General features: G+C 49.8%; 1 protein-coding gene across 1 annotated transcript in view; it reads right to left on the minus strand.

Annotated features, from left to right (window-relative positions):
* The window catches only part of mcf2l2 (MCF.2 cell line derived transforming sequence-like 2), a gene marked incomplete at its 3' end in the record, with an annotated part of 171,482 nt that overhangs the window by 87,246 nt on the left and 69,236 nt on the right, over nt 1–15,000 (minus strand). The window contains exons 5-14 of the mRNA XM_080547791.1: nt 14,292–14,411; nt 9,508–9,624; nt 9,068–9,217; nt 8,669–8,793; nt 7,675–7,789; nt 6,984–7,103; nt 6,169–6,360; nt 5,164–5,355; nt 2,608–2,791; nt 340–446 (exon numbers count right to left, since the gene is read on the minus strand). Coding sequence (XP_080403917.1) covers nt 340–446; nt 2,608–2,791; nt 5,164–5,355; nt 6,169–6,360; nt 6,984–7,103; nt 7,675–7,789; nt 8,669–8,793; nt 9,068–9,217; nt 9,508–9,624; nt 14,292–14,411 — 1,422 coding nt within the window. The remainder of the gene's footprint in view (nt 1–339; nt 447–2,607; nt 2,792–5,163; nt 5,356–6,168; nt 6,361–6,983; nt 7,104–7,674; nt 7,790–8,668; nt 8,794–9,067; nt 9,218–9,507; nt 9,625–14,291; nt 14,412–15,000) is intronic.

Raw genomic sequence — 15,000 nt, forward strand, 5'->3', positions numbered from 1 at the left:
CCCGCCTCCACACAGCCTGACCATCATCCCAGAGACAGATACCGTACTGTAACAGGAAGCAACACTAGTCTGTCTGAGTAAGAGGAAGGTGTTTGCATGAAATGTATGTGTGTGTGGAGTGTGTGTCCACCAGCCTCCCCCAGTATCTACCTCCAACAGCCTCCCCCAATATCTACCTCTGTGTGCGTGCGTGCGCACTGTGTGTGTGTGTGCGTGTACACATGTGCGTGTGTGTGTCATTTTTTTGTTTATCCAACCACATATTTACGTGGTATGTAAAATTGACTGAGAGCCTGACGTTGCCCTGAGGTTGCCGTGGCGACGGTGAGGCGGGTATACCTTGATGCCTCCCTTGGCCTTGCGGATGTTCTTCCGCTTGGCTAGCTCCGCGTCGCTAGGCGGCCTGGCGGAGCTGGCTGAGGTCTCTGACGCCCGCCGCGCGGGCGCTGGGAATGGGGAGAAGAAACCACAGAAGGAGAGAGGAGAAGAGAGAAGGAGAGAGGAGAAGAGAGGAAAAGAGAGAAGAAGAGAGGAGAAGAGAGGAGAAGAGAGAAGGAGAGAGGAGAAGAGAGAAGAAGAGAGAAGAAGAGAGGAGAAGAGAGGAGAAGAGAGGAGAGGAGAAGAGAGAAGGAGAGAGGAGAAGAGAAGAAGAGAGGAGAAGAGAAGAAGAGAGAAGAAGAGAGGAGAAGAGAGGAGAGAGAAGAAGAGAGGAGAAGAGAGGAGAAGAGAGGAGAAGAGAGGAGGAGAGAGAAGGAGAGAGGAGGAGAGAGAAGAGAGGAGGAGAAGAGAGAAGGAGAGAGAAGGAGAGAGGAGGAGAGAGGAGAAGAGAGAAGGAGAGAGAAGGAGAGAGAAGGAGAGAGGAGGAGAGAGGAGGAGAGAGGAGAAGAGAGAATGAGAGAGAAGGAGAGAGAAGAAGAGAGAAGGAGAGAGAAGGAGAGAGAAGGAGAGAAGAGAGGAGAAGAGAGAAGGAGAGAGGAGGAGAGAGAAGTAGAGAGAAGAAGAGAGAAGGAGAGAGAAGGAGAGAGGAGGAGAGAGAAGGAGAGAGAAGGAGAGAGGAGGAGAGAGGAGAAGAGAGAAGGAGAGAGAAGGAGAGAGGAGGAGAGAGGAGGAGAGAGGAGAAGAGAGAAGGAGAGAGAAGAAGAGAGAAGGAGAGAGAAGGAGAGGAGAGAGGAGGAGAGAGAAGTAGAGAGAAGAAGAGAGAAGGAGAGAGAAGAAGAGAGAAGGAGAGAGGAGAAGAGAGAAGGAGAGAGAAGAAGAGAGAAGGAGAGAGGAGAAGAGAGAAGGAGAGAGAAGGAGAGAGAAGGAGAGAGAAGAAGAGAGAAGGAGAGAGAAGAGAGAAGGAGAGAGAAGAAGAGAGAAGGAGAGAGAAGGAGAGAGAAGAGAGAAGGAGAGAGAAGAAGAGAGAAGGAGAGAGAAGAAGAGAGAAGGAGAGAGAAGAAGAGAGAAGAGAGAAGGAGAGAGAAGGAGAGAGAAGAAGAGAGAAGAAGAGAGAAGGAGAGAGAAGAGAGAAGGAGAGAGGAGAAGAGAGAAGAAGATAGAAGGAGAGAGAAGAAGAGAGAAGAGAGAAGGAGAGAGAAGAAGAGAGAATGAGAGAGGAGAAGAGAGAAGAAGATAGAAGGAGAGAGAAGAAGAGAGAAGAGAGAAGGAGAGAGAAGGAGAGAGAAGAAGAAGAGATTAAAATTAAACCCCTCAGGTAATCCACACACAGGTAATCCACGCGACCGGTACTAGAATGTATGTCGAGGCGTTGGCGATGTGTACTGTACATGGAGGCATATGAGAGACATTTGATATGGGGGATCTTGACGGTTCATAATGTGCCTTTGTGTGCTACTCTGTGTGTATAGAGTACGCAGAGCATATGAAGCAGGTGGAGGTAGAAATCGGAGAACGTGCTCATTGTGTCCATTGTGATAGTGGTCATGTGTAATGTGTGTATGTTTGATGTAATTGACACGGCTGTATTGAGCTTTTCTATCTGTACCAACAACAAATTCCACCGACCTTGGTTGCGGTCATTAAACGATTAATTAGTGTACCTGCGTGTGTGTGTGTGTGTGTGCGTGTGCGTGTGCGTGTGTGCGCATTACAATGAGCCCGTCCTCCGGTTCCAACTCCACCAGCCTCCCCTGACAGGAAGGTCGATTACGGCCCAATCCCAATTCTTATTTTTACCCCTACCCCTCTTTTTCGAGTGCCCCTCGCTTTTCAACTTGCCCCAGGGAACAGAGTTACAAGGGGTGGTGGTTTAAATCTTCCCCTATGAAACGGGACAACCCTTCAGACCCTGATACGTCATCAGTAGTGTCATCGAAAAGCTTGGACGCTCGCGATTCATTTACAACTTATACGTTTCGATCAAACAAGTCCTCAAATAAAGGCATTCTGGGAGATTTATCATTTCATTTCAGCGATTTTGAGTTTCTGAAAAAACTCAGTTTGGAGGGCCAAGTCAAAGTCGCCCTACCCCTCTATCCCAACAAGAAGTATCGGGACACCCTACCCCTACGCGTGAACGTGCGAAACGGAGAGGTAGGGCTAAACTGTAGGGGCAAAGGGGTGTGTTGGGATTGGGCCTGTGACAGGTTCATGTGTCAGGTGACTCACGTGGGGCGGGGCCGGTGGTCCTGGGGTTTTTGGGGGCCTGGCGTTTGGGGGAGGACTCGGGGCGGGGGGCCACGGGCTGGACGGGGCGGGCCTGTTTGGTGGACAGCTTCTTCAGGCTGACGTGTCTCTTCTCGAACATCTCCTGGACGTCCTCCAGCCTCTTCAAGGTCTTCTGCACGTTGGCCTGCAGGACAGCGGGGTGGAGAGGTCAGGACAGGGGGACGGAGAGGACAGGACAGGGGGGTGGAGAGGTCAGGACAGGGGGGAGGAGAGGAGAGGACAGGGGGGAGGAGAGGACAGGACAGGGGGACGGAGAGGACAGGACAGGGGGGTGGAGAGGTCAGGACAGGGGTGGAGGAGAGGACAGGACAGGGGGGAGGAGAGGACAGGACAGGGAGGTGGAGAGGACAGGACAGGGAGGTGGAGAGGACAGGACAGAGGAGGTGGAGAGGACAGGACAGGGAGGTGGAGAGGTCAGGACAGGGGGGAGGAGAGGACAGGACAGGGGGGAGGAGAGGACAGGACAGGGGGGAGGAGAGGACAGGACAGGGGGGAGGAGAGGACAGGACAGGGGGGAGGAGAGGACAGGACAGGACAGGGGGGAGGAGAGGACAGGACAGGACAGGGGGGAGGAGAGGACAGGACAGGGGGGAGGAGAGGACAGGACAGGGAGGTGGAGAGGACAGGACAGGGGGGAGGAGAGGACAGGACAGGGGGACGGAGAGGACAGGACAGGGAGGTGGAGAGGACAGGACAGGGGGGAGGAGAGGTCAGGGGGGAGGAGAGGACAGGACAGGGGGGTGGAGAGGACAGGACAGGGAGGTGGAGAGGACAGGACAGGGAGGAGGAGAGGACAGGACAGGGGGGAGGAGAGGACAGGACAGGGGGGAGGACAGGACAGGACAGGGAGGTGGAGAGGACAGGACAGGGAGGAGGAGAGGACAGGACAGGGGGGAGGAGAGGACAGGACAGGGGGGAGGAGAGGACAGGACAGGGGGATGGAGAGGACAGGACAGGGAGGTGGAGAGGACAGGACAGGGGGGAGGAGGGGACAGGACAGGGAGGAGGAGAGGACAGGACAGGGGGGAGGAGAGGACAGGACAGGGGGGAGGAGAGGACAGGACAGGGGGACGGAGAGGACAGGACAGGGAGGTGGAGAGGACAGGACAGGGGGGAGGAGAGGACAGGACAGGGGGACGGAGAGGACAGGACAGGGAGGTGGAGAGGACAGGACAGGGGGGAGGAGAGGTCAGGGGGGAGGAGAGGACAGGACAGGGGGGAGGAGAGGACAGGACAGGGGGGAGGAGAGGACAGGACAGGGGGGAGGAGAGGACAGGACAGGGGGGAGGAGAGGACAGGACAGGGAGGTGGAGAGGACAGGACAGGGGGGAGGAGAGGACAGGACAGGGAGGTGGAGAGGACAGGACAGGGAGGTGGAGAGGACAGGACAGGGGGGTGAAGAGGACAGGACAGGGGGGAGGAGAGGACAGGACAGGGAGGTGGAGAGGACAGGACAGGGAGGAGGAGAGGACAGGACAGGGAGGAGGAGAGGACAGGACAGGGAGGAGGAGAGGACAGGACAGGGAGGAGGAGAGGACAGGACAGGGAGGAGGAGAGGACAGGACAGGGAGGAGGAGAGGACAGGACAGGGAGGAGGAGAGGACAGGACAGGGGAGAGGAGAGGACAGGACAGGGGGGAGGACAGGACAGGGAGGAGGAGAGGACAGGACAGGGAGGTGGAGAGGACAGGACAGGGAGGTGGAGAGGACAGGACAGGGGGGAGGAGAGGACAGGACAGGGAGGTGGAGAGGACAGGACAGGGGGGAGGAGAGGACAGGACAGGGAGGAGGAGAGGACAGGACAGGACAGGGGGGAGGAGAGGACAGGACAGGGGGGAGGAGAGGAGAGGACAGGGGGGAGGAGAGGACAGGACAGGGGGGAGGACAGGACAGGACAGGGGGGAGGAGAGGACAGGACAGGGGGGAGGACAGGACAGGACAGGGAGGTGGAGAGGACAGGACAGGGGGGAGGAGAGGACAGGACAGGGAGGTGGAGAGGACAGGACAGGGGGGAGGAGAGGACAGGACAGGGGGGAGGAGAGGACAGGACAGGGGGGAGGAGAGGACAGGACAGGACAGGGAGGTGGAGAGGACAGGACAGGGGGGAGGAGAGGACAGGACAGGGGGGAGGAGAGGACAGGACAGGGGGGAGGAGAGGACAGGACAGGGAGGTGGAGAGGACAGGACAGGGAGGTGGAGAGGACAGGACAGGGGGGAGGAGAGGACAGGACAGGGGGGAGGAGAGGACAGGACAGGGAGGTGGAGAGGACAGGACAGGGGGGAGGAGAGGACAGGACAGGACAGGGGGGAGGAGAGGACAGGACAGGGAGGAGGAGAGGAGAGGACAGGGGGGAGGAGAGGACAGGACAGGGGGGAGGACAGGACAGGACAGGGGGGAGGAGAGGTCAGGACAGACGGGTGGAGAGGTCAGGACAGGGCATAGAAATAGAATTCATAGAATGGATATTTCCATTGAAATCCCCCCTGTCCCACACACCTTGACGTCAGTTGAGAGGACCATCTCATACTGGTTGTGGTGGTTCTTGAGGTCCAACAGCTGGTTCTCATAGGCCGTCTCCTGGTACCGCTCAATGTCCTGCAGCGCTGACTCCGCCCCTTCCTGCGACTGGCACTTGTCCACAGCTTGGGATGCCAGCAGATACACCCCGGACTCACACCATTGGTTAACCTGCAACCAATAGACACAGGAGTTGAGTTGACCAATGATATCAAGGGTTGTTTTATGATTTTTCATCTAATTAAAATAGACAATGTACAAAAAATACAATGTACTTTACACAAGAAACAAAATGTCACAAATGTCTGTTATTTTGACCACATACAGTGTCCTCTGTAAGAATTGGGACACTGAAGCATTTTTATCTTCTTTTGGCTCATACTCCAACAGTTTGGAATAGAAACTGGTTAATTGATTGAATTGGTTAATTGATTAAAAATGGTGCCATGAAATCAGGGGCCTGTGTATAAAAATGGTAATTTCTAAATCATGAAACCACTGTGTAAACAAATACCCCCCAAAATGATAAAAGGTGACTAAATCTATAGTTTTACCTCATAGTAACTGTTTGATTTAAAATCCAAACCTGCTGTAGTCACAACTGACATGGAGGAGGGGAAATTTGCCTATCAAGGCTGGAGTTTTCTGTCTTCCGAGATTTTCCATTAGTGACGTTGATGGAATACCCCCTAGGTGTGTGTAGGGGGAGGGGCCTCACCTTGTCTATGGCCAGGTGTGTGTAGAGTCTCACCTTGTCTGGTGTGTGTAGAGGGAGGAGTCTCACCTTGTCTATGGCCAGGTGTGTGTAGGGGGAGGGGCCTCACCTTGTCTATGGCCAGGTGTGTGTAGGGGGAGGGGCCTCACCTTGTCTATGGCCAGGTGTGTGTAGGGGGAGGGGCCTCACCTTGTCTATGGCCAGGTGTGTGTAGGGGGAGGGGCCTCACCTTGTCTATGGCCAGGTGTGTGTAGGGGGAGGGGCCTCACCTTGTCTATGCCTTTGTGTATCTGGAGGGACTTGGTCAGGATGTCGTTCTTCTTCTGCGCTTCGTTGGTGAAGTCGTCGCAGACGCGGCGGAGCTCCACACACTTGGGCCGTAGGGAGTCCAGGGCGTAGTGGTCGCTCTGGATCAGCTGGTCGCCATGCAGGGCGTGGAGCTGGGCCTTCTCCACCGACGCCTGACAACAACAACAACAACAACAACATTATTAACAACAACAACAGCATTATTAATAACAACGACAGTTGTTGTGTGTGTGTGTGTGTGTGTGTGTATCTGATGTTGTGTGTGTGTGTGTGTGTATCTGATGTTGTGTGTGTGTGTGTGTGTGTGTGTGTGTGTATCTGATGTTGTGGGTGTATCTTCTGATGTGTGTGTATCTGATGTGTGTATCTTCTGATGTTGTGTTTGTATCTGATGTGTGTGTATCTTCTGACGTGTTCTTAGAATATTGAAATGTTTTATTTTAACTAATGACGTTACTTACATGTTGCAACTGGCCGGGGACTTCAGCTGAAAATTAGCCGACGCTATTAGGCTAACGCTGCCTTTTTTACTGTATTTTATATGGTTCATGTATTTGGATTGTCCTCGACATAATGAACTAATAAACTAAACTAAACTGATGTTGTGTGTGTATCTGATGTTGTGTGTGTAGCTGATGTTGTGTGTGTGTGTGTGTGTATCTTCTGATGTTGTGTGTGTATCTGATGTTGTGTGTGTGTGTGTGTGTGTGTGTATCTGATGTTGTGTGTGTGTGTGTGTATCTGATGTTGTGTGTGTGTGTGTGTGTCAGATGACCTTGGCTTTGTTCTCGACGACCTTCAGCTCCTTCAGCAGCACCTCCACACGTGTCACACAATCACCGATGTCTGATAGGCCGCTTAGAGCCTCCATCACACTGTCCAACGACACTTTCACCTGAGAGAGAGAGGGAGTGGGGGGGGGGGTAGAGAAAGAGAGAAATAGATAAATAGAGAGAGAGAGAAAGAGTGGGGAGGGGGGGTTGTAGAAAGAGAGAGAGTGGGGAGGGGGGGTAGAGAGAGAAAGTAAAACAGAAAGAGAGAGAGTGGTGGATTAGAGAGAGAGAGACAAATAGATAGAGAGAGAGAGAGAAAAATAGATAAATAGAGAGAGAGAGATAAAGAGAGAGCGAGAGAAATAGAGAGAGAGAGAGAAATAGATAAATAGAGAGATATATAAAGAGAGAGAGAGAGAGAGAGAGAGAGAGAGAAAGAATGAGAGAGAGAAATAGATAAATAGAGAGAGAGAGGGAGATAGAGGGAAAAAAGGGAACCGACGGTAAACCAGTAAACCACAGATGAAGACGAGACTCTGTGTAAAAGCTTGAGAGCGTGAGGAAGAGAGACTACGTATTCATGTGAAGAGGAAGGGCTGTGCAAGTGTTCTCCTGTCAATGTAAACGTGTGAGTGGTGCCTTTCCTCCCCTCCTCTAGGGGAGCTGTGGGGAGACTAGCAGTCTGGCACCTACCTCTCTGAAGTCATGTTCAAAGTGTCGTAGCTGCAAACACTGCTCCAGCTTCAGGTGGTGTTTGGACCAGAACTGTTCAAACGCGTTCTCCGTCTCGTCCAACTGGGCCAGCAACCTGTGACGGTCCAATCACAATTGATTAGCTTCTTTTTTTGTATCAGTATTTATTGGGTTTCAGCAGAGACATGAACAGAGCATCATATCTACATCTTAAAGAGTAAAACAAAGGGCAAATAAAATTGGCATAACCCCTAAACAGACGGGTAAAACTGTGAAAAGGAAAAGAAACAAGGCAAGAAAAAAGGGAGAAAAAAAGAAGAAGAAGAAGTCCGGAGGTGTTTCAATAAACATGTTACTAGTAATGTATTCTGAATGGGTATTCAATTAGGTGTCACATTTCATACAAATGTTAATTTTTCCCAGTATTTTTCAAACAATTGATTTCCTTTTAAGGGATTTTTTCCCCCTTTTTTTTACTCCCTATGCAACACAGTGTTCTCTGACATCATCACCCTGCGACACAAACCACAACAAACAAGCACGGAGGACAAGAGAGCTGAAGAGGTGTGTTGCTTTCTGTCACTGAACATCCCAAAGACAATTTATTGTCCACGACGACTTCTGAGTTTGAGAAAGCACTAGAGAGCACCGCCTACACCCCACAGGGTCCCTGTCACTACACTGTTTTTAACACCATTCCTCATTCTGTTCCATTCCGCATTAAACCAGCTTGTCTACTGATTTCCCTCTTTTAAGACTTTTTATTCAAAAAGGCCTTTGACTGCTGAATCTGTGTTTATTCTTGTGATTTATTTGGTGTTTTTATGTTTTTAACTTATTATGTTTTTAGGCTGTTCTTTTTTTAAACTCTGTAGCACTCTTAGATTGTTTTGAATGAAAAGTGCAATACAAATAAAATGCATTATTATTATTATTATTATTATTATTATTATTATTATAGGTTGATATGAAGCAGGTCCGTCTGTCCACCCACCTCTCCACCGTGGTCTGGTTCTCCAGCTGGTCGGGGTTGAGCGTGTGGCTCGCGGCCTTGGCGGCCTGCTCTCTGATGCAGGCCAGGAGGGTGGTCCCCTGCTTCATGGCCAGCTTCAGCTCATCCTGGGGGGAGAAACGGAGAGGAAGGGATTCCATATCACAACACCAACACACCAACATGCGCAAACGTGCGCAAAACCTTCTTGTGTCCAGCATTCTAGAATTAGAATGAGTGTTTCTAGAATTAGAATCTGAATTCGAAAGAATCCCCTCAAATGAGGCTAGTTATGCTAGTCTCACATGTCAGTTATAGTGTATGGGGGTCAGATTAGCCTCATGCTAACCCAGAGCAGACAGTTATAGTGTATGGGGGTCGGTAGCTAATGCTAACACCCACCTTGAGCTGGTCGTGTCTGTCTGTGTGCGTGGTCAGCAGGTCTTTGGTACAGCCGACATCGTTAGGCAGTTCGGTCTCTGCCAGGTCTGTGCCAAACTTCTGCAGCAGCTGAGCGGTAGTCTTCACCGTCACTGCAAAGTTCTCAATGGCCTGGGAGGAAACACACACACACATACACACACACACACAGAGAGACACACATAGACACAGAGAGAGACACACACACACACACACACACACACACAGAGAGAGAGACACACACAAACACACACACACAAAGACACAGAGACACACACACACACACACACACACACACAATTGGCAGTTAAAGGTAAATGGAGACCATTATGAGTACTGAAGACAGCGAACGATGGTTCTGGGCCCTGGGCGACCCGAGGTGGCCCGGTGGGGGGGGGGGGGGGGGGGGGGTGATGACTCACAGTGCGGTGGTGGATCCATTGACTGTGGTAGTACTCGAGGTTCCCTCCCAGTTCGCAGGTCAGCTGGGCCTTATCAACGTAGCCGTGGAGGTCCGACAGGGAGTTCAGCATCACTATCTGTTGGAACACGGGGGACAGAACACACCACTCACATACTGGAACACACCTCATTCATGCATTCATTCTTATATTAATTAATGTGTGTCACATTCTGGTGGAAAAGTTTTCCGGTACTGTGTATTAAATACACTGAACGATTTGTAGATCTGTGCTCCCTGAACCAGATGGTGATAGGAGGTAGCATCTTCCCCCTCAAGTGCATGCACAAGGCGACAGGGAGATCAGAGAGAATCAGATAGATCATATCTGTATCAGCCAGAGTTCAGTCGCTCGTGTCAGGATGTGCGAGTGATGCGGCGAGTCGATGTTGCATCTGACCATCATCTATCTGCTTGTGATGACAGGGAAGCTCAGACTAAAGAAGCATGCCAACACAACCAACACGCATAACAGATATAACGTCGGACTGCTCAGAGATACGAAAGTGGTCCTTCAGGCTCAGCCTTCCTAACAGATTCGAGACGCTTCAGGATCTGTTTGTAGGTGACAGCGCAGATCTTGGCAACAGTCGAAGAAAATGTGGCTCGACACCTGCGAAGAAATCTTAGGAAAATCGAAAAGACAACACAAGGAGTGGATTTCATGTAGGCACCTTACAGAAACTCGAATCAAGAAAACAGAAGAAAGCGAAGCGTAACCGGGGCCGAACAAGAATGGCGAAGGCTAAAGCGCTGAAAGAGTACATGGCTGCTGATAAAGAAGTAAAGAGAAGCGTTAAGAATAACAAAAGAAACTATGTTGAAGGCCAAACAAGCAGAAGAGGCCGTCAGAAAGGGACATTTGAGAGAACTTTACATGATGACCAAGAAACTAGCAGGAAAATTTAAACAAACTGACAAACTTGTTAGGGACTAAAAGGTAAAACTCCCTCACAACAACAGAAGAGCAGCTGATGAGATGGGCGGAACATTTCAGGGAGATCCTGGATCGCCCCGGTCCCTGAAACTCCGCCTGACATACCTCCCTCAAACACAAAACTGCCCATCAACTGTGAAAGACCATCCAAGGCAGAAATTAAAGAAGCCATCTTGTTAGGGCTGCAACTAACGATTATTTTGATAATCGATTAATCTGCCGATTATTTTTTCGATTAATCGGATACACACAAAAAAAAGATTTATTTTGCTAATTTTATTTTATGTTTTCTAAATCAGCCAGGCCTATACATATACAGTACATGTGCAACATGAATAAGTATTAATAAAAAATAATAAATAATATAAATAAAAAAGGCTTTGCTACATCAAATAGGTATAACAACAGGCCATGGACTATGGCGGTAGATTGTTTCAATAAAGTATTTGAACTCTAGCTCAATACATGCATTGTTTTAGGTAATAACTTTGCTTAATGTAAAGGTCAGTAACCCAAAGTGCAATATAGGCTTCAGACAAGACACTAATGTTTTTATAAAACAGATATGCTCCAAAACAATGCAATGTGTCCTCTCACTCCATACAATAGGCTAGGCTACAGTCAGTGCCTCACTCTAACTCACGGGTAGCTTGGTAGGCTACCACTAGCTAGCCTTTAGCTTATCACCTCTGCTCTACCACTGACGTTAGCCAACTAGCTAAATACACTTGTCATGCAATATTGAATTCATGAATGCGAGCAAACACTCACTGGCTATCGCATTACATTACAGTCATTTAGCTGACGCTTCGCCAGAACTCACACTAACGCATTTGCATGGAGAGCAGGAGACCATGGAAGGGCTGAGCCCAGCAGTACTTATATAATAAAACAATAGGAAGTTAGCTGTAACCCTCCTCTATAGAAACATAGTTACTGCTCTGGTTATCAGCACAGCTACGCAGACTACAGCTGGACGAGCAGTGTAGTGACAGTCAGCTAGCGGCAGCAGCGAGCTAACCCTGCTAGCTAACTCACTAGCATGTCCTGACAGCAGACAGCAGACAGCAGACAGATTCACGCTCAAGGCTTTTGAGTAGCATGATTTAAATGTAGCCGCCGCGCCGGTGTAGGTACCGGATTTTCCCACTTTTCCGGTTCCGGTCATAGGTTCTGCCCTTTCCGGCCATAGGTAGCGCTATGATTCGCTATGATTCGCTATGATTCGCGATGCCTACACCGTGGCAAGACAGCGTGGCGTGCGTCAACAGGAAGTAGGTTTGTTATGGAACAAGACCCGACGAATCGATAATGGAATTCGTCGCCAACGAATTTCATTATCGATTTTTATCGATTTCATCGATGCGTTGTTGCAGCCCTACATCTTGTCTCTAAAGAAAAGCTGCCGGTCCGGACGAGGTACCAGCAGAAGCCATCAAAACTGACCTTGGGACAGCTGCCAAAATTCCGCCCAGCCTCTTTAGCAGGATATGGGAGAACGGAGACCTCCCGTCAGATTGGAAGGAAGGAATTCTCATCAAGCTGCCTAAGAAAAGGGATCTCAGAGAAGGTAATAACTATAGCGGCATCATTCTCCTATCAGTACCAAGCAAAGTCTTGAACAGAATCCTCCTAGAGAGGGTGAGAGATGCAGTCGACTCGAAACTACGAGATCAACAAACGGGTTTCCGTAGAAACCGATCCTGTGCTGACCAGATCACAAGCCTCCGCATTATAGTGGAGCAATCGCTTGGGTGGAACTCTTCCCTTTATGTGAATTTTATAGACTACGAGAAGGCGTTCGACAGTGTGGATAGAGAGACGTTGATGTTAAAAGTGCTCCGTCAGGGGTGTCTACTATCGCCTTTCCTTTTCCTACTCGTGATCGACTGAATCATGAAGACCACCACTGAAGGTAGGAAAAACGGAATACAATGGACGCCGTGGACACAACTGGACGACTCGGTTTTGTTGATGACCTAGCCCTCCTTTCGCACAACCATAGCCAGATGTAGGACAAAACAACTCGTCTAGCAACAACATCACCTGGTGTAGGGCTCAAGATCAATCGAAAGAAAACAGAGCTAATGAAAGTCAACACCAAGTCTAATGTCCCAGTTACAGTAGACGGAGAGCCTGTCAACGAAGTCAAGTCCTTTGTAAACCTGGGAAGCGTGTTTGACCGAGAGGAGGGTACTGACCGAGACGTTAAGCTCAGGATAGGAAAGGAAAGAACAGCATTTGTTATGCTGAAAAACATCTGGTCCTCAAAAGGAATTCGAATGGCCACAAATTTGCGCATCTTCAACACAAATGTCAAATCCGTCCTCCTCTACCGTTGCGAAACATGGCGGAGGACGAAGGAGACGGTACAGAAGATTCAGACATACATTAACACCTGTCTGCGGCGCATATTCGGTGTGAGATGGCGGGACCGAATTAGCAACGAAGAGCCGTGGTGGAAAGCAACCCTGTTTCCCAACAGATTCTTGGGCGGAAGAAAACCAAATTTCAGCGTCACCCGCCAAGCTTTGACTTGGAACCCCCAGGGGAAAAGGAAGCACGGTCAGCCCAGAGACACTTGGACGCGAGACACTGAGATCACTGGAACTAAAGAAGATGGGAACCAGCTGGACGGGAACAGCACGAACAGCCCAAAATTGGGCGTCGTCGATGGCCTATGCTCCGCATGGAGCAAAGGGCCTAAGTAAAAGCAAGTATTTCATGTCTGTGTTTGTGTTTCTTTACAAGTTTACAAGATGGATGCTGACACTCTTGCTATCGCTATGAACAGGATATCAGCAGCCGGTAGAACTATCGACAGTGGACAATTTATGAACTCGTTGATCTCGGACTACATACATGGTAGAAACTCGGATTCAGAATTTGAAGATGACGATCGATCTCAACCTCAGTTCTGACGAGGAGGCGGAGGAGCAAAATGGCACTGTGGCTGCGGGCACTGAAAAGGTGTTAGCATCAGTAGATGCCACTGATTACGCAATAGAAATGAAGAAGATAATAAACTTTGATTGCAAGTGCCAGCAGAGATGGAAAGAGAATTCAGAACAACAGACTGTCTCCAGACTCAACACAGCGTCATTGTCAGTCAACAGAGATATGCTTGTTTTGGGAACAATACTGACCTCTGGGTGGGTGTGGGTGTGGGTGTGGGTGTGTGGGTGTGCGTGTGCGTGTGCGTGGTGTGTGGGTGACTCAGTGTGTGTGTGTGTGTGTGTGTGTGAGTGTGTGTGCGAATAAAGGGTTCTCCAGAAGGACTGATGCCACTGTCGTCAATGTGTTGATACTATTGACGATCTAAATGTACATTCTAACAGACAGTCGCCATTTTAATGGTTAGTACTCCACAACACATGCATGCTACATGCCATATAACACTGTTCTGGTATCAGATCTCTATTTCACATTCACACATAGAGAGGGGGAGTTTGAAGAGTCTTAGGTCAAAGATAGGAGGGACAAAATAGAGGTCAGGCATGCTTACCAGACTACAGACACACAGAGAGGGTGAGTTTCTCACAAGTTTAGTAAGTGGTACTATCACACAGTCAGACACACAGAGAGAGGCTGGTGGCGGTAGAAATCGGAGGACGGGCTCATCGCAACGCACGGGACGGAATGAGGAACGGCGTCCGTTCCATGCATCACAATGAACCCGTCCTCCGATTTATTTTCTACCCTCACCAGCGCCCCCTGCTGTCCACACTCTTCCCAGTCTTTGTATCACCCCAAACACACACAGAGAAAGATGAAGATCGCAGGGAGAGGAGGCATCGAAGCATGCTTACCGGTACCTTCATTTTAAAGTCGTCCCGGTGCATTCTGATGCCGATGTCGGCCAAGGCTCGCTGGAAGAACCGCGAGGGCCGCAGCACCAGGACCAGCTGCAGGTTCCCTGGGAACGCCCCCTAGTGGCCATACAGGAGAACACAGCATGGTAACATTAAAATGGACTGCAGTTATATAGCGCCTTATTCCAAAAGCGCTTTACACGTGGTCAGGGGATCGAACCGCTGAACCTCCGACCTTCTGATCATTAGACACCGGCTCTACCTCCTGAGTCACTACAGAAACACTACTGGTCGTGTATATTTATAACTTCGTAAGTGTGGACACAGGACACAGGAAACAGGAAGCACACAATATTCATAACATGCTTTTGTGATGTAGGGTTAGGACCGGACCGGATGGAATCCCGAATCAACACCTGGATCCTGGCCCAGCACATAAGTCAAAGAAGGGTGTGAGTGTGTGTGTGTGTGTGTGTGTGTGTGTGTGTGTGTGTGTGTGTGTGTGTGTGTATCTGAGCTCAAAGGTCAACCTTGTCATGGTTCGTTCCATTTCATTCACTATAAAAATAAAAAGTCTAGATTTGTATCCAAGGTCAGGCGTGGTCATTCATAGTGTGTGTCTATTCTATTGTTACAGCACCTGTTCCTGTGTATACATTGTATTCTGTTTCGATGTGTATCTGTTTCTATTGTTCTCTGTTTCTAT

Source organism: Nansenia antarctica, assembly GCF_963989245.1.
Source record: "Nansenia antarctica genome assembly, chromosome: 17".
Classification (NCBI taxonomy): Eukaryota; Metazoa; Chordata; class Actinopteri; order Argentiniformes; family Microstomatidae; genus Nansenia; species Nansenia antarctica.